Here is a 19,929-nt window from a genome sequence, read left to right as displayed (position 1 = left end):
AGTTTGCATCACACTTTCCTTGACCCTCTCCCTTTGTCTTTACATACAGTAGTGTAAGGAAACTAGTGAAGCTGAGTGCGGTACAGTTCATGCTGAACAATCACACGGTGAGTGGTTGAGCCCCTCTTCCTGGTTCTGCTCTCCAGCCACACACACACACTCTCTCAGCAAACAAGGGAGATGTTTAAGTTGAGCTCCTCCGTGCTGCTGCCGCCAAAGGCTGTGCCCTGACTCCTGTCACACTGCCAGGTTACACTTACTGTCGTGAGAGCTGCTGTTTGGGATCCAGATAACCTGAGTTATGGTGAAGTCACCGACTGTTACCCATATGGAGATAAGTTAGTTGTAGGTAACAATAACAATAGTTTTTTTAAAAAAAAATTTTAATACCCCTTACACCCTTAAGGAATGATAATAGAGCCATTAGCTTGAAAGGGCTCAGTAATTCTGAAATTACTGGCTAGCATTCTACCTCTGACCCATGTTTTTATCTTTTTAACTTGTCTTCTTTTTTTCAATAGAGCGAGCACTTTTCATTTTTGGGTATTAACAATCAGTCCAACCTGACAGACATGCGGTGTCGAACTACCTTCTACACAGCACTTGGGCGTCTCCTCATGGTGGATTTAGGTACTGCAATAAGTCCTAGAGGCTCGTGAAGTAATCTGGCATGGTTCTAAATTTTCACTTGAGGCTAGAAAACTAGATGTGGGGGAGGTCTTTTTTGTTGTTTCAACAGTAACAAAACTAGCTGAAATAACAGTCTGATTTCACCAAGAACTGATCATGCTATCATGGTCCCTGTAACTGGAAGAGAAAAACAGTATGAGTCTGAAGTTTTCATTTGATGTGCAGTGGTTCTAAAATTCTATTCATAATTCTCATCTATAAAATAAGGGAATTGAGAATTCCTAAATGCATCTTGTTAGCCAGATAATCCCCTCCTCCCACACTGAGGTGCAACCCACCTGAGCCGGCCAGCACGCCTCAGTACCCACTTCACTGGCACATGTGAACCAGGAGGGCTTAGGCACCTTTCTGGCTCTGGTTGTGATATTAGCAGTTTGGGCTCAACTTATAAACTGAAGCTTAATAGTATCATAATTTTTTAGCTATTTAAATTTAATCCTACTAAAATTACATTATAAAACCTTCTATATTTACGAAAGATTACTTAAAAAAACAAAAAGAAAGGTATAAAAAGAAGGGCCTCCACAAGCGCCTGATTCAAGTTCAAGTCTCATCTAGTTCGCATACCCCAGCCTCAGTCCCTTCTCAACTGACTATAGTTCTCAATTAAGGAAACATAAGCAACATGGTACGTTGTACACATCAGAATCTCCGATATTGAATCTCAGTATTAAAAAAATTGGGGCATTCCCGGACTAGATGATTTCTGCCGTGATGATTTTTCTAGTTTAAAAATTATTTCTATACATACATTTTATTCTGAAATTGCTACTAGTACCTATTGGGATTATCAAGGGACCCCATCTGAATTATCCTTGGGTCTGCTCATCTGTCATACCATCTTATTTTCCGTGCATACACAGCCTTGCATTTTTTTCTATTGGGGTCACACCCCGGCTTGTTTTCCCTGCAGGAGAGGATGAAGATCAGTACGAGCAGTTCATGCTGCCGCTCACAGCAGCGTTTGAGGCTGTGGCCCAGATGTTTAGTACTAATAGTTTCAACGAGCAAGAGGCAAAGGTGAGTCCTTCACCCACTGACTGATCAGCTTCTGGTTGAGGGCAGTCCCTGAGAGAGACTAGATTGGGCAGCACTGCAGAAAATAGTGCTTATCCATAAATGTCCCACTAATTTAGCTTTTTACTCAATCTCTTGGACTCCAAGGATTTTGAAATAGAAGAACCAATGTAAGTTTATAAACTCTATTTTTATGTTAAAGTGTGTTCTTAAACAGCCCTTAGGATTTTTTATCTAAGTTTTTAAATGTATTAGCATCGAGTTATTTTATGTTTTCTCATTGCCTTTTTAATCTCTGTTGTATATTTAGTTATGCCCCCTTTTCATTTTCAATACTGCTTATTAGTGCTTTCTCTCTTTTTTCTAGACGACTTGCCAGAGATTTGTTACTTTTTGCTTTGTCTTAGCTCCATTTTATCTGTGTTTTGTATTTCATTCATTTCTACTCTTTATCTTCATACTTTTTCCTTGGTGTTTATTCTGTGGTTGTAACTTCTTAACTTTTCAGCCCTTCTTTCCTAATGTAATCATTTAAAACTATAAATATCCCTCTAGGTATATTATTCCACAAGTGTTTTTTGGTTTTGGTTTTGGTTTTTTTAATTGGCATAAAACTTACTGTCTTAGCCATTTTTAAGTGAATGGTTTAGTAGCATTAAGTATATTCATATTGTTGTGGAACAGGTCTCCAGAATCCACAAGTTTTGATATGTAACATTTCCCATTAGCATTCAGTTCTCTGTGTTTTCTAATTTCCATTAAGATTTCTTCTTTGACCCACGAGTCATTTAGAAGGGTTTGTGAATTTCCATACAAATGGAATTTTAAAGTTACCTTTAGTTATTGATTTCTGGCTGTCAGAATGGTCATTTCTTGGTTTTTTGCTTTCCTCATCTTTTTACTTCATGCACACCTGCTCTCTTTACCTATAGATCTCTGTACCAAAACCAAAAAACACTAGACTATTAATATTTGTAGGACTTTTTTGCAGTGTTCATAATGACACTGATACTGAATTTTAGACCCACCAAATAGCTCAGGGGTATTGCCCCCCAAAATGCCAGACTTTACCTGACGTTCTAAAATTCTCCTTTTTCATCTTTAGGAAGCCTCTTAGTTTTCTCTCTCCAGATTAGCAGGGAAGTCAGAGAGCAACACCATTTGCCCAACTCGCTCCTCTTTACTCCAGCGTGCTGGGGTCTGAGATGGGTACCATTCAAAGCTAAGGTTAATGTGGAACAGATCAATAACAGGATAGAGTATCAACCACTGTCAAGGATAAGTGAGGGATATCAGTGAATATCAGCCCTTTCCCCCATCAAAAAACAAGTAAAATTAATGAAAGAACCACCTTGGCCATGAACTACAACCATCACCATATCTCTGTCATGCCTCATATAACAAGTCTTTTAGATTGCCCATGTCTTAGACTTAAAATTGAGCTTATGGTTATCTGTTCAGGAATAGAACTGTTTGCTTAAAGCAGACTGTTAGCAGAAGTGCAGACATTTTTGATAAATGAGTCAGGATACCCAACTGTGCCTACTGATGACTGTTAGCTTTTGAAAGTGCTTTTATTGCTGTTCAGAGCCCACTAGTAAAAGTTCTACTGGGAAAGAGGGCACTGGATTTGGAGTCTTGGTGTTGTAAGTCCTAATCCTGGCCCTCTTGCCACCTGCCAGCACAACTATGGGCAAATTATTTGACCTCATTGGGTCTCACTCTTTTTTCTGTAAAAGTATAGTATTAGTACTTTTATAGGTCCAAGATCCGGCACATCAGTCTAATTTCCAGACACCCCAACCAAAGGGCAGATACTTGTAGACTCTTGTCTTGCTTCTGGCGGAGTCTACATTTGCATTCCTGTGGCACTGGCACCTTTGTAATTAGATGTGGACCAGACCTTTAGGAATATGCCTCTTCTCCCTCTTCTTGTATGTACTTTTTTGCCTTTTTTTTTCCCTTATTCTTTTTGAATAAGCTTTTTTGCTTTTCTACTTTTTACATATGATTTATCACATTAATGTCTTAAAATTTTATCAGCCTCTATTTTTGCCATGATGGGCCGGGAACCATCCCTTTCTCTTGGTATAAAAAGCTTCCAAAACTAATTTTCCAAGTGAAGAGATTCCATTCTAGTATGGAAGAGATCGATTGAGAATATTTGGGAAGGAGTATTTGTTGAATGATGGGAGGAAGAATTTGATTACAGATATGTGAAATCCCCATCAGGTGGTTACAGGTTTGGTTTTTCTTGTATCTTAACATATTTTTGCCTTCTACTACAGCGAACTCTAGTTGGCCTAGTAAGAGACCTGAGAGGGATAGCTTTCGCCTTCAATGCCAAGACCAGCTTCATGATGCTGTTTGAATGGATGTATCCTAACTCAAACTAGGAGCGTACCACAGCAAGCCTTGACTGGAGTGTGAATGGCTGATGAAGTCATCAGGGAACGTGGGGGGAAGGAGTTGTGAGGCAAAAGAAGGTGAAGAGTTATCCAGAAGGCCTGCCATATGTCTTGTAAGCTGTCATTCCACAGTGGTCCAATAATATGATGCCGCCTGCTTTGTTCACTGAGATTGGGTAATGAGTGAGGTGGCTTCTCAGTTTCTCTTTTGGGTCCCAGTTATATAAATGCCTGTGGAATTGTTGCATGGGAATTTTGCTACACTTAGAAAAGAGAGACATTACAATCTACTAAAAAAAGACAGCTGTACTAGGAATTAGAAAGTCTGACCTTACTAACTTCATAACCTTGAACAAATCACCTCAAATCTAAGTGCCTCTGTCTCTCGGATAGTTAGGTAAAGGAACTAGCTGCTTCCCTGTCACATTACAGAAGTGGTAAGAGGACAGAACAATATGAAATACATTGTGCTCCTCAGAAGAAAGGCATTATGTAAATTACAATGTGTCATTAGATGCCTATTACGAGTTAAAGGACACACATCGCTTTAGCACCTTCTGGTTAGAAAGACTCTTAAGATTAGCAAGCAAGAGACGGGAAATTAGAGAACTGTAATTTGGCAGATTGTGCTTGACCAGTGCTGAGAAATTACTGTAAGTTCTGTACCTTTCTGGATTCAGAATTCTTCCTTAGCTTTTCATTTACAGCTACCCATCCTACATGCCAATTCTCCAGCGGGCAATTGAGCTATGGTACCATGATCCAGCCTGTACCACACCTGTGCTCAAGCTAATGGCTGAATTGGTTCATAATAGGTAAGCAGGGAGATTTTCAAAGGGTACAGCTGCCCTTTTATCTGAGAGATCCCTAAGATAATTTGCTTTATCTAGTGTTTTCAGCAGATTGTGGAAGATATTAAGATTCACTGCTATCAACATTTGAAAAGCTCTAAAAGATTATAGTGTATGTTTTTATTTGTTTGAAAGAAAGGTGTCCCCAACCACACAATGCCATAGCTGCATGCAGGAAATAAGTCACTTTAAAAAGAGTCTCAAGGGGCCTCCCTGGTGGCGCGGAGGTTGAGAGTCCGCCTGCCGATGCAGGGGACGCGGGTTCATGGAAGCGGCTGGGCCCGTGAGCCATGGCCGCTGAGCCTGCGCGTCCGGAGCCTGTGCTCCGCAACGGGAGGGGCCGCAACAGTGAGAGGCCCGCGTACCGCAAAAAAAAAAAAAAAAAAAAAGTCTCAAGATAGCCACTCTTAAGAGAAGTGAATTTGGCAGCCAAAATTCTGATTTCCCTGCCCACATGTATAAAAGTTAACATTTAGTGATGGTGCCACGTCCATCACATTCTATAGTTCACATTTCATAGAGACTATTGAGAGGGATGCAGACATGTTAGAACACTCTTTCTGCAGAAAGGGATTTGTTAGGCAGATTACAGCTGGATTGGTAAAGATTTATCTTAAAAGTGAGAAAGATTTCCAAAATACCACATTTTAGATTTGCCCAGCAACTTAGGGATGGAAAGGAAAGAAAACTCTAGCACCTTGACTTCACTAGGATTTCAGGTCTGTATCTGCCTCTTAAGGCACCCTGAGAATTAATAATTTTTAAAACTGTCTTAGTGAAGAAGTGGGTAATATTCATAGAAGCTATAGCCTCCCATGAGGCTTATAGTTAAGACTTATTCATTTATACAACAGACATTTAAGAACATCTACTCTTTGCCACTTAGGTACTTTCATATCGATTGTGCCAGACAAAACCTCTGCCCACTTAGATGTTGCATTCTGGGGGGATGACAGTAAAAAAAAAAAAAAGTGTGGAAGATAATTTCAGACAGTGGTACATGCTATGAAAAGTTAAATAAGGTAATAAAACACAGGGGAATTGGAAGGAGAGAAGGCCTCTCAGGAAGGTAATATGAATGAGCAGAAAGATTCTGGTATCCCTGCAAGGATAAGGGGGAAAAGCATTCTAAACAGAAAACAACTGCAGAGGTCCCAAGATGGGATGAACTTGCTGGGACTTGAGACAGCAGAATGCCACTGGCTGGAGCCTGGTGAAGGAGGGGAGGTCGAGGTAGGCGACGAGTCAGACAGATCGCGTGGTGACTCAGCACAGCAGGAGTGAAGAATGGCGTGTACTCTCATTACACGGGAAGCTACTGGAGTATATTAAGCAGGAATCAAAATGATATCATTGACATTATTTAAAGGTCTCATTCTGGCTACATGTGGAGAATGAGACTACAGGGGCAGGAGTGGAAGCAGAAGGACCACACAGGAGACGGGTGGGTTCAGGGCATATTGTAGAGCTGGATCTTGATGGATTCTATGTAGGGAGGGGAGGAAGAAAGAATCAAGAGGACTTCTGGGTTTGAGACCTTAGCAGCCATGAGGTCCTCACGCTCATTAAGCAGTAGAACAAACCAAGGAGGAGGAGCTCTGTCTAGGACACAGTCAGGAACCCAAAACTCAGGTGGTTGACATTGTCTGCCCTCCTGACCTCACTCCCCTTGTAACATTCTCAGTTCCTTTACAGCTTTTCCTCTTCTAAAGGGGACACGATGCTCGTACCCCTCCTTCAGTTGCTACTGAAGCTGTAAAGGTGAACGTAGATTAAAGTCCGAAGGGATGTGAGTTAGTACGACCCAGAAGTGACTGTGATAAAAGCTAAACTTTAAGCAAATTGAGAATTTTAAGAGAATAATTTTATCTACTGCCTCATTTTCTTTGTTTCTTTTAAACGTTTTCAGCTTGAGCAGCAGAACTTGAATCTAGTATGTTGGTCTTCAAGATACAAGCTACATCACTGGTTATCTTGGGTTAACTTGGTTATTTCACATTAGGATAAGTAATCTGCATGTCTTCGTGCAAAAAGTATCACCTAACGTACTCGGGGGAGAGCCTGAAGTGGCCTAGTCTTCCGGCAACATACCTCTGACTTTGTCTCCTCTGTGTTCTCTGCTCAGATCCCAGCGACTCCAGTTTGATGTCTCTTCCCCCAATGGCATCTTGCTCTTCAGAGAAACCAGCAAGATGATAACAATGTATGGTAAGTGCTTAAGAGGAGCAGAACCCTGGAAGTGAGTTCCAGCTCAGTCACCACTCCGCAGTGTGGGTCTCATACGCTCGTGTCACAGCGCCAGCTGGTGCCAAGAGGCTTGAGGCAGTATGTGAGCTGTCAGTGACCACGTGATTGAGTAAATCTGTATCTTGTCTACTCAGGCAATCGCATCCTGACACTAGGAGAGGTCCCGAAGGATCAGGTCTATGCACTGAAGCTCAAGGGCATCTCCATCTGCTTCTCCATGCTGAAGGCTGCTCTCAGTGGGAGTTACGTCAATTTTGGAGTCTTCCGTCTCTATGGGGATGACGCCCTGGACAATGCTCTACAGACCTTCATCAAGCTGCTTCTCTCTATTCCCCACAGCGACCTCCTGGTAAGCCCTAAGCGTCGTTGACGGGATCCGAGCCCTACGTCATGTCAGTCTTTTTTTTTTTTTTTTTTTTTTCTGCTGAGACCATGATTGAATGTTTCTCTGAAGAACTAGAAGCTGGCTCCACCTAGGCCTTCTGTCTTCCCGTCTGAAGGGAGCTAAGCTATTTTATTGAAGATCTTGCTCCACACATGCTGAGGTACACAGCAGCTAAGCCGATCTTCATCCTCCTTCTCCCACAGGATTACCCCAAGCTCAGCCAGTCTTACTATTCACTACTGGAAGTCCTGACCCAGGACCACATGAACTTTATTGCGAGCCTGGAACCTCATGTCATCATGTATATTCTCTCTTCCATTTCTGAAGGACTTACTGCACTTGGTAAGCACCTGGGTGGGCGGGCGGGTGAGTTGGTTGGTTGGTTTTTACCACTTAGCTAAACAGAAGGGAGAGTCTTGCCCCAGCATCCAAAAGGATTACTGCTTTGGGGAGCGCATCCTAACAACAGAGTGTATAGTTCACGGGTACGTTCTCAGGCAGCAAATACTTAGTGATGCCCTCCTGTGGACCAGGCACTGTGCTTGGCACTAAGGGTACAGTAATCAGTCCTTGTCCTTTAGGAGCTTTTTATCTGGTAGATGAAATAGACATGTAAATGGACAACTGCCTGTTTACCACCCTTACCTGTGTACACACAGCAGTAGGGTAAGTACGGAGTGCTGTGGGAGGGCTCGGGAAGAATACCTAAACTCCTGGCTTTGAGGAGGTAGGGTCCTGCAAGGCTGGCTGAAAGAGTTGGCATCAAAGCGTAAACCTAACAGGTGAACCGGCATTATCATTAGTGGAGGAAGACGCTTCCTAGCAGCAGGAACCGCAAGTACTAGCACCTGTTGGCAAAAAAAAAACCCAGGAAATCCAGATGGCTGGCACACTCGTGCAGAAGAGAAGAGGGGGAATGAAGTGAAGCCGGAGGGAGAGAGAGAAGCAGGGGCAAATCTGGAGATCACAAAGGCTGCCCTTAAGCCATATCAGTATGTTTGGGTTCTATCCTTAGGGCAGTGGAAGGTTTTACACAGCTAGCTCCATAAGTTTTTTCATCCTGTTCTGCCTGGTTCTTGTCAACCATTTTGTTACCAAGCTGCATTCCAGCAGTCTTAGTCAGTGTGTATGTGTTCAGAGAATACAGTACATTTTTATCTTAGGCTGAGCAAAACATAAATAGGAAGATTAAGTCAACTGCAAAATAATCACGAAATATTGCAAATGCACAGAGAATGACTTTGGATTGTCTGCTGTGGTGAGTTAGCCACACCTCTGCTCTGGGCCACTTCTTTGATACGCACTTACCTCCAGCAGGGGGCGTAGCCGTATCTAGAACGTATCTAGCCGTATCTAGAACGTAGCCAGGGTATCAGACCCTGCTTTGGAAGGCTGTTTTTTAGCTTCTTGAAAATAGAGGGACCTCTGCATGAACGGAAGCAGCATGCTTTACTCTTTTAGGCCTGTGGCCTGTGCCTCACCTAGTCAGCTCTGTCTGCAGGCTGTGCTGCAGTGTCCCCTTAATAAAATGAATAGACAAGTCTGCAGCTTCCCACCGCACACTCCCCCGGAGATGCTACAGATAAACAAATAGTACAGCGCCCCACTGCAACGAACTGTAGGTGTTGATAGGCTGTATTAGTTTAGTGACAGTCCCCCAGGTAACTCAGAATATGGGCTCACACCTCAGACTTGGATTCTAATCACAGCTCTTCCAGTGACTAGCAGTGTGACCTGGAGGCAAGTCACATAACCTCTCCAAACTTCAGTTTACTCATTGGTAAAATGGAACACCTACCTCCTGGAGTTCTCAAGAGGATAAAATAGAGATGATAACCTGTAAAGTCCTTGGCACAATGTCTGGCACAATAAAAATACTTGCTATATTGTAAGCTATTTGATATTTTTTATGAAGCATAAGACATAAATCCACATCATGTTGAGTCAATAATTTCAGTATTGTTTATACTATTATCTATTATGACAGGCTCATTTTCAAACTTAGAATTGGACCTTGCTGTATGATGAGGGTGAGAGGTTAATAGGCAGCATCCCAAGCCGTGGTCTTGGCTGCACTGACCACAGTTCCCAGTCTGACTGGGGACCTCTGTGGGATCTCAGCTAAGGGCAACTCATGTTCACCCACGTCACCATGAGCAGCTCAGTATCTCTGCTCTGTTCCACCCCTCCCCCTCTTTCTTCCAGACACCATGGTATGCACAGGCTGCTGCTCCTGCCTGGACCACATTGTGACATACCTCTTCAAGCAGCTTTCACGTAGCACCAAGAAGAGGACAACGCCCCTGAACCAGGAGAGTGACCGCTTTCTGCATATCATGCAGCAGCATCCAGAGATGATCCAGCAGGTAAGGAGCATGAGGGCTAGGAGGCAGTGCGGGTGTCCCACGGTGGGAGAACCTCTCTGTGAGAGAGGAGAGGCCAAGCAAGATAAAGAGGCTGACTAACATCTCACCTGGTTAATGCTGCCAAGGTGAATTTTACACCTTAAAATTGCAGTGGATTTTCAGTTACCTGAGTAATCACTGGATATGGATATAGAAAATCTGAAAAAATCAAATTCTAAATTGTTCTCCGAGGGTCACACTAACCCCCAGGCCTTGGGCCTGTCCCATGAGCACTATCCTCCTTCCGTGACAGTGACTTTGCTCATCCATTGCTGTAAATGGAGCATGAGTTAGCAGTATCCAGCTGTAAAACTTGTACTGCCACTTGCAAAACAGAAACAAGAGTGCAGGACAGGGAATTTCCTGGCGGTCCAGTGGTTAGGAGTCCAAGCCTTAACTGCCAAGGGCGTGGGCTCGTTCCCTGATTGGGGAACTAAGATCCCCCGCAATCCTCATGGCACGGCCAAAAAAAGACTGTACCACCTTTGCTTTCAATTTAAAAAAAAAAAAAAAAAAAAAGAGGGGCTTCCCTGGTGGTGCAGTGGTTGACAGTCCGCCTGCCGATGCAGGAGACGTGGGTTCGTGCCCCGGTCCGGGAAGATCCCACATGCCGCAGAGCAGCTGGGCCCGTGAGCCATGGCCGCTGAGCATGCGCGTCCGGAACCTGTGCTCCGCAACGGGAGAGGCCACAACAGTGAGAGGCCCGCGTACTGCAAAAAAAAAAAAAAAAAGTGCAGGACAAAAAGAGATAACTGACCACGTGGAGATCAAACTATATGCTTACCATTATTTTATTTGTATGCAACATCTTTTCAAAAATAAGATTTGCAGGAATATACCAGATAAAAATACATAAGGAAAAAGAATCAATGGAAGTAGACTTTTAGCCAATAATATTTTAACCAATCTCATCTTTGTCTACGTTGTTCTCTAAAGGAGTAGTGAACATCCCCAAAATGTTATAAAGCTCTCTCTTCTGAGAAAAGATCCTGGGAGCTATAGTGCAAGGTGATTTTGCCTATTATAATCATTTACTTGACCCATCCCATTACCCACAAAACTCTAGGTTAACTGGAAAGGCCCATTTTTAATTGAATTTTCAAACCAATTTAAAGAACAAGAAAGGAAACATCTTAGAAACAAAACTTACCTTGTAATAGAAGATTTAAATGAAGCTTCATGAAATATTCGTCTGGTTTACTCTAGATAGAAAAGACCTTCAACCTAATAAACACCTCTGTTTGGAATCTGTAATTCTATCCTGAGTAGCCACACACTAGGTCACTGCCTCAGATTCTCCATTTCCAGATGCTGTCAACGGTGCTGAACATCATCATCTTCGAAGACTGTAGGAACCAGTGGTCTATGTCCCGACCCCTACTCGGCTTGATACTACTTAATGAAAAGGTAAGAGAACAGCTCCTGGTGTCCAGGGCACTGAGAGACACTTACAGCAACACCCTACGGTGGCGAAAGAGGGAAAGTGGCCCATTCTCTGAGCATGTCCTATTCATGCTCTGAACAGCATATAATCACTTAACGGTTAGAAGTTAGCACCTGTGGCAGTTCAGACAAAAGGGAAAGGATGAGGAAGTGTGACAAGGAGAGAAGATACCTAGAGATCAGAGCACCTAAGGCCCAAGTTCTAGTTCCAGCTCTGCCATAAACAGACATAAATAAGTCTAGAGATTCCTATAAAAGAATCTGGATCAGATGACCCTCACAGCATTTACAAATTTAAAATTCTAGATTTTTAAGTAAGATAAAGATATATTATCCTACAGGTGCTTGCTTGAACTTTAAAAACAACCAAGTATCCAATTTTAATAGATATTCCATTTCTTGGAGGAGAACATTCCTTCCACTCTGCAGATGAGGGAGGGCTAGTCAGCCTTTCCCCATCTTCTCTCCTTACTGCCCCCCCCCACTTTGCCCTACAGTATTTTTCTGACCTAAGGAACAGTATCGTGAACAGCCAGCCACCAGAGAAGCAGCAGGCTATGCATCTGTGTTTCGAAAACCTGATGGAAGGCATTGAGCGAAATCTTCTAACGAAAAACAGAGACAGGTGAGTGTAGAAGGCTCTGGCAAGAAACCCTAGGCAAGCGTTACTTTTCAAATCATTGAAATGAGGGCAACTCCTTAAAAGTCTTTTAGAGGCCGTCTAAAGCAGTGCTGCCCAATAGAAAAGCAAGCCACAAAGTAATTTTAAATTTTCTAGTTGCCACAACTAAAAAGGGTAAAAAGAAACAGACAGCATTCATTTTAATATATTTTATTTAACCCATGTATCCAAAATAATGTGTCCATGTGTAATCAATATTTTTAAATTGAGAATTTTAAGATTCTTTTTGTTGTACTAAGTCTTCAAGATCCTGTGTATTTTACACTTAACAGGGCCTCTCAATTCATATGCTACCTTTTTTTTTTTTTTTTTTTACTTTTTGCGGTACGCGGGCCTCTCACTGTTGTGGCCTCTCCCGTTGCGGAGCACAGGCTCAGCGGCCATGGCTCACGGGCCTAGCCGCTCCACGGCATGTGGGATCTTCCCGGACCGGGGCACGAATCCGCGTCCCTTCCATCGGCAGGCGGACTCTCAACCACTGCACCACCAGGGAAGCGCCCCATATGCTACATTTTCATCGGAAATACTTGATTTGTATTTAGATTTCATAAAACTTACAGTTGCAATTAGATTCCCATACTCAAGTTGTTCCAAACATACTTAGAAGTTGTCCAATAACTGAACTGAACGTCAGGTTTTTCTAAATTGATTTTTAAATTTTCTTTAATTAATTTAAAATATGGCATTTTAATTAAGGTGCGATTGGGGAACTGAATTTTAAATTTCTTTTAATTGGATTCAGTTGCACTGAGCACAGTTCAGGTGGTCTACAGCCACGTGTGGCTAATGGCTGCCATACTGGACAGCAGAGGTCTCTTGGCATTAAGAAATGAGACAGCTTCATCCTCTCCCAGCTCTCACTTCGTGAGGGTTACTTCCCGTCTCTGTCAGTGAGATTCCTTTTGTGCTGCCATGAACCCAAGGTGATCCTCAGAGCCCCAGATTTGACCAGATCTCGAGGCCTGCCATGAAGTTGTCAGGTAGAAAGGGGTGCAAAACTAGCCCAAACTTTCCCTTAAAGTCTTAAGACTGAGATTAACTGACCTTAGAAACAACCGACTCATACGTTCTGCCTCTCAGTAGCCACTTGTCTGCTAGAAACATTTTAGGCAAAGATCTTTCCCTTCCACCCTGCTCCCCCAACCTACATGCATCCTCTCTGTAGGTTCACCCAGAATCTGTCAGCATTCCGTCGAGAAGTCAACGACTCGATGAAGAATTCCACTTACGGCGTGAATAGCAATGATATGATGAGCTGACACCTCCTTGGACTCTACCTGTACAGAGCAGCGTCCCTTTGGTCTGGCCCAGAGGGGCGAACAATGACAATGGAGAGGGCCTGGCTGATCCCGGCCCCCTCCTCCAGGGGTGTGGGGAAAATGGCAAAGGTCAACTAGCTTCTTCCCCAGGGAATAGGGGTGTGAGTGCACTCACTAGGGGGGGGCAGGGCGCTGCTGGTTCCTGGGGGATTGGGTGGGAAGGGTGGTGGGAGGAGATAGAGACACAAATGTGTGAGACTCCAGCCCCCTCCTCCTGGGGCCGCCCACGGGGAAAGAACCCCAGTGTCCTGTCACAACCTGCCTTGTATAAACATGTACATTTTTTCATAACATTTTGAACAAGGTTTATATTGACTCAAGTTTAAAAACAAAGTGTGACTGAAAAATTTTTACAGAGTCTAGTGCACCAATGCTGATGTGAGGGGTTATGTATGCGAGTGAGGAAAAAATGTGTATTCTGGTGGCCTGAAGCTTTACTGGACGAGGATGTGTGAACGTGCAGAGATATATTTAGTGACACAGTGTAGAGAGGCAAAAAAAGAAAAAAAAAAAGTAAAAATTCCAAATGTATATTTTTTCTTATTACCCTTTCCTTGCCCCGCAAATTATCACTTCCTGTTACTGTATCACCCTTGTTATTAGGAACTCTAAGCCATGCGGAGCACCATCCCGCCCCCTTCAACCCAGATGCTGCCCTAGGTCCCTTGGCCTCTTGCGGTGACAGACAACCCCAGCTAAAAGTGTTTGGTGTTCTTAGCTTCCTCCTCTTTCCCACTCTGCTTATCCCCATCCTCAGACATACGCCTCTTGCTTTTAAAAGCCAGATGTAACTCTATGATTTAGGGTTCTCGGTCTCTGTGAAGGTGGAGACCAGAGAGAAGGAATTGAGCCAGTTGCTCTCCTGTTGAGCAATTTGGATGAGTCCGCCAGAGGCCCAGTCGTGTGCGGCCGATAACTTTTAGTCTTCCCCAGCCCTCGAGGCAGTGTGTGTGGATGTGTGCGTGTGGATATTTATATATGTACCCTGCACTCGTGAATGTATGAACTGGAGGAAGTTACTACAGCGGAGGGGTTCTTAATAACAAGGTCTACCTAGCGTGAAGTATTTAACATTCTCCCACCCCTTTAAAAATATACATTTTTATAAAATGAAAACCATAATAAATGTTTTGAATATTAAAAAAAAATTAACCTACGGAGGAAAATTAATGGAGAAAGCTATTTGCCTTGTACTTTTTCCACAATTGTTGCTGCTAGTTGTACGCATCTCTAGTTCAGCTCTTGCCCATGGGACACTCATCAATTAGGTTTTTTTTTATTTCTCTCCTCTACCCCCAGAAACAAGCCTGTTGATTTTTTTTTCCTTCTCCTCTGGCGACTGTGTGGTGAATCCTTTCTTGCGTGATCAGGTTGCGGATAGACTTGTGAGGGTGTTTGCTGCATACAGTGTAAGCATTGTGACCGCCAATAAACTTCAATGGTTTCTACTGACCTGGTTTCAGCAATCAAGTCTAGTGTGTCTGCAGGGACATGTCTCACTCTGAACTCATGAAGATGTTTGGAGCATGCATTCCTAAAAGCCAGTGGGTGACAGGCACCCCTCAACCTTGTGAAATTAGCTTCTCATTGGACTAACTCTGACTCAATGTCATTTAAAAATAGGATTCATTTAGTTGATTTATATCTGTATATAAAAAATGTGCTGGGTCCACAGTTATAAAAGTGAAGCCACTTTACGAGCTTCCAGGTGGTAACCAAGAAAGAAGTAGTAATTGCAGAAATCCCAGTTTAGTTAATGTTCTGACATATGCTCCTCAATGTGGGCTGGGTTTCACTCATTAGACCCCGACAAGTTCAAGGATAAGTGTTATCCCCCAAAATACTTGGCAGACCTCACGAGCCAGAACTGTCAAATGAAGAACACTACCAGGAACAGGGACTGTTCCTCATCCCCCATGCTAATGTAGTGCCTAGGTGTTAAAGAATTTAGTTGCCAGGAACATTGAAAAGTATTAAGGTTCTGCGATACCTACCTGTACCTTAATTCAGAGTTGTATTCAATAATCACAGACTCTAGAGAGCCACTCTTGTCCACTGGACATACTGCTACCTTTGTCTGCTGTTTCGGTCTCTGGCCCAAGGTTATTTCACAGCACCCCCCCCCAAAAAAATGTATTCTAATAGCTGGAAGGCAAATAGAATTGACTCATCTTAGCCAAGTCTCTCTCTAAACCGAATAGAAAATGGTCAGGCTGCATTAATATGTAGAACACACCAGTCACACGTTCCAGTGACCTGGAATTCTAATTCTGCAGTAAATAAGACAAAAAAATAACTTTCTCACGGGTACTTGAAGAAGAAGCCCTCTCCCCCAGCTATCCTGAGCTGCTGATGGACCAGCAAAACCCCATACCCCTCCCTTTCCTTCCACAAAAACAGTTTCAGAAGGAACTCACCAGAGCTGGCGTCTCCTCAGTGCAGCCCTAAGCACAGTCCAGTCATGACCAACTGCCACAGGTAAAATCTTCCCCAACCACATCAAACTTTTTAAACAGTGAAGCTGCTCCTTTCTTAATTGACAGTTGTAAGAGGGTTACCCAGAAAACAGCCTTTCTTTCTGATCAGTTATCAGCAATTTCACATGAGTCAACCTAGTAAATGTGAAAGCCAGTTATCTTTAAACCTTGGTTTCCTCAAGAAATCTTGTGGAGGGTTTATTCAGTTGAAGCATGAGTCTATTACTTTCTAGGCTATCCTGGGCATCAAGTCAAGTGTCTTTTGACAGTGTTTCCTGACACAAACTGTACACTGACAAAACACCTAAAGTCTTGACTGTGGATTATTAAACTGTATTATGTATGTATGTATATGTTGGTTTGCTGGCTCTGCCAACAAATAGGGTTATTTATTCCCACTAAAGTATAAATCAGACAAAGGATGAAGGATCAAATTTTAGGTTTTTAGATTTTAAGAAGCAAGGACTTTCAGCCAAGTATCATTTTTCTAATGACAAATGACAACCTACTAAGAAATAATAGTTTTGTATTCTGCAAACACAAACTTATTCTCCAGAACTTGTTTTCTTCCCCCCAAGTGGAAAAATACTCTAATACCTTATGAAGTTTCAACCAAGTTGAAAAACAGACCACTTTTCAAAATAGCCATGGTCATGGGGTAAGATGACTTAACTCCAGAGAGCCCAAACACCTCTCTATATCCTATCTACCACCAGCCAACCCTCCCGCCACCCAAGATTTTTAGCTAGATCTACAAACGTTAAGTTGCCGTGTGCAGCTACCCAAGTGCCAAAGCAGAAAAGGAAAGCAAAGATAATTACAGGGAAACTGCAAAAGCCATAACTCATTAAGAGGGCCTGGGAAAATGTAAATGACTGTAACTATTTTAAAGTCCTAGTTCTTTAAATATTTTTAAAGTAAACTTGAAAGGATAAAAATGTACTCACCAGCCATAATTAATACAACAACCAATTAGGTGGTAAATAACGTCTAAGAGGATTCTTGCCTCCGTAGCATGTCTCCTGGGTCCATCACATCTACTTTGGGTTTCTTAGATACCCTGGAATTCACTGGTCAGCCACTTTTGTGTATTTCAGGTCAATGGGTCACTAAACAAATCAGCTGCCAGACAGTGGGACATCAAATGATCAGAATGGAGGATGAAATCAAGCTTGCAATATTACGCCCCCTTCCTCAGAAAACCCTTATGGTTCTCAGGACTGCCTGACTGCTGCTGTCTGTTCATTCGTCAGCATCCACTATAAGCCAAGTATCTTTTCGAGGGTCAGCAACAGAAAAGGAAACTAAACAGAAAAGCAAAAAACATCATTTGCAAAAGGCAAATTCATTGCCACTCTTCTGTGTGAGATCCCCAGCAGTACAAACTGATTCCAAAACAGTGTAGTGAACAATACTTACACAAGCACCGTACACAGTTATACCTTAAATTCTGCTCGACAAGCATGAAGACAGACAACTCATAATAAATGTTAAGCATAACAGCATCGCCTGTATGGCCCAAACCATCCCATTATTGGGTTACAAAAGAATGAAGAGTGACAAGTGGGGAATCTCCTAACCCCTGCTACTGGATAACAAATTAAGCAAGTCCATGCATATCTGGATTCAAGGTCTGGAGGACAACCAAACCCAGGATGAAAACTGATTAACTGGACAATGGATTTGGCCTTAGGGTAAAGCTCGGAGGGGCCACTCTTCCCGCGTGTGACAGAGTGAAAGGATGGGCAAAGGTAAGAGCAGTACCTTCGAAGCCAGAGCCCACACCACACCTCCTCAGCTCTTAAAGACTGATGACACTGCGGAGAGAGGAAAGCCTCCTCGAGGCTGAATTAGTTCACCTGGAAAATTAGTGGCAATGAAATCACTTTTCAGTTTAAGTATGTAACAGGCCATTCTCATTTCTATTTACCAGGAAACCAGTTCCCCACCCTTTAACACCTTGCAGTCTGGGACGTGTCACAAAGCAAACAAGTCATAAACTACCAGCCGAGGAGTTGGGTGCAGGAGAACGCTTCCACCCAACTAGGCCGCTGCCACTGCCGTATCTTCCTCCACATCCTACCTCGTGCCTCTAACCCCGTCTGCAGGGCCCTCTCCTCTCGGTCTAAACTTTCTTGCCCTTTGCTCACCTTTACAAACCCAAAGTAGAGTCCCACTTCCTCTGTGAAGTCTCCCCCTACTGTCCCTAAGTCTCACGGGTTTATCTGAGTTATTGCTAACCCCACTCCCTCCTCGTCCCAGCAACCAAAACGTGCTCCTCAGGAGCCGGGGCCACACGGAAAAGATCATAATGAGTGAAAGGATGTGTAGCTGGGGCGTGGGAGAGTCTGCAGAAGATGGGAAGTGGGAGTTGGAGAGTAACCGCACCTTCATTTGGGTGAAGCCCCTGCAGAGCGAGCCCTGGGCTGCCTGCGTTGAGCGGGTTAAATTCACATCGTTACCACAGGCCTCTGCCAAAAGGAAAAGAGCAGAAGCCTCTGACACCAGCCGCACGCGCTGCGAAGGAAAGAGAAAGAACTCACCCCCAACCCGGCACAACTTCCGAACAAGCCTCCGCGCCCCGGAGGCGTTTCGGGGCGTTCCTTCCGTCCCCGCCGCGCCTGCGCACTCTCCCCAGGCGCGTCCTCTCCGCGTCGACGCTCACCCCACTTCCGCCGCTGTGCGCAGGCGCAGTCATGACTCCTTAAGGCTGGTGTCCTCTTCGGTTGCCGGGGCGTTCTTCTTGGGCAAGGCCAGAGTTGGGCCGTGTGCCCGGTGGGGGTATCCACGGTGATAGTCACAGAGGCACTGTTCAAGGACTTGATCCCTGGATGGGAAGAACTCAGGGGAGTGGGCAAACAAGCTGAAGAGGTTGATCATTGCGCGCTCTGTTTGCTCTGGGATAACTGAGGAGACACCAAGAGGAGCGTTAACGCAGGAACGAGCTAATCGGAAGAAGACAGGGAAGAACACTCAAGCAGCTCAAAAACCCTGAGGCATGAAACATCTTGTACCTTTTTAGGAGCTGCAAAAACAGTATGACTGGAGGGAGAGTGCAGTCCTCTACGTGTCTGGATGAAGGGCGGGGCACAAGAGGTTGGGATTTGATCCTAAAAGCCATTAAGTTTGAAAGCAGCCTAGTGACCAATCTGTAACTCACCAACTAGTGAGTAATAAAGATTTGAACCAAGACAAGGGCTGTGGAGAGAGAGCTGGGAAATACTGGGGTCAAGGGGTGGAATCCACAGGACTTTGGGAGGGTACAGGAAAGTGGATTGTAGTATGATTCAATTGTAGTATGCTTCTGCTTTTGCAAGCAGAGCACCTGGAATTCAACAAAAAATCAGAAAATAGAAGAGGGAACACTCCCAATCATTTTATGAAACAAGCACTCCCTCATACCAAAACCAAAGACATTATAGAAGAAAAAAGAAAACTTCAGGCTGATATCCTCATGAACGTGAATGCAAAAATACTTAACAAAATATAAACAAATCAAATCCAGGAATATATAAAAAAGCATAATATGTCGTGACCAAGTGGATTGGTCCTAGAAATGCCAGGTTGGTTTAAAACATTCAAAAAATCAGTAACTAATTCACCATATAAACAAAGGCAAAAAAGCTGGTCCTCTCAATAGATAAAAAGCATATGGCAAAATTCAATACTCATTCATAATAAAAAAAAAATTCTCAGCAAACTAGGATTAGAAAGAAACATTCTTAAGAAGACATCCATGAAAAACCTACCACCAACAACATAAAGGCAAAAGACTGAATGTTTCCCCTAAGATGGAAAACAAGGAAAGGATGCCCACTGTTACCACTTCTATCCAACATTGTACCTGAGGTCCTAACTAGAGCAAATAGGCACAAAAATAAATAAATATACAAATAAAAGGCACACAGATCAAAAAGGAAGAAGTAAAACTGTCTTTATTCACAGATGTTGTGATTTGGGGTACAAAAAAGCTACTGGAACTAATAAATGAATTTAGCAAAATCA

At 43.3% G+C, this 19,929-nt stretch overlaps 1 protein-coding gene across 2 annotated transcripts in view; it reads left to right on the top strand.

Moving 5' to 3' along the window:
- XPO7 (exportin 7) overlaps positions 1-14,899 on the top strand; it is an 86,584-nt gene extending 71,685 nt beyond the window's left edge. Inside the window, exons 17-28 of one of the 2 annotated variants that reach the window (XM_029202013.1) lie at positions 44-107; positions 522-630; positions 1,604-1,710; positions 3,996-4,084; positions 4,823-4,930; positions 7,092-7,174; positions 7,348-7,562; positions 7,802-7,940; positions 9,804-9,964; positions 11,312-11,410; positions 11,944-12,071; positions 13,294-14,899. In XM_029202013.1, coding sequence (XP_029057846.1) covers positions 44-107; positions 522-630; positions 1,604-1,710; positions 3,996-4,084; positions 4,823-4,930; positions 7,092-7,174; positions 7,348-7,562; positions 7,802-7,940; positions 9,804-9,964; positions 11,312-11,410; positions 11,944-12,071; positions 13,294-13,387 — 1,396 coding nt within the window. In that variant the 3' untranslated portion in view covers positions 13,388-14,899. The remainder of the gene's footprint in view (positions 1-43; positions 108-521; positions 631-1,603; positions 1,711-3,995; positions 4,085-4,822; positions 4,931-7,091; positions 7,175-7,347; positions 7,563-7,801; positions 7,941-9,803; positions 9,965-11,311; positions 11,411-11,943; positions 12,072-13,293) is intronic. The other variant, XM_029202014.1, reaches the window with a different exon arrangement.
- Positions 14,900-19,929: the final 5,030 nt, after the last annotated feature.

The sequence above is a fragment of the Monodon monoceros genome, unplaced genomic scaffold, assembly GCF_005190385.1.
Source record: "Monodon monoceros isolate NGI ecotype Baffin Bay Population unplaced genomic scaffold, NGI_Narwhal_1 Super_Scaffold_5, whole genome shotgun sequence".
NCBI lineage: Eukaryota > Metazoa > Chordata > Mammalia > Artiodactyla > Monodontidae > Monodon > Monodon monoceros.
This window is presented reverse-complemented; position numbering and strand designations above follow the sequence as displayed.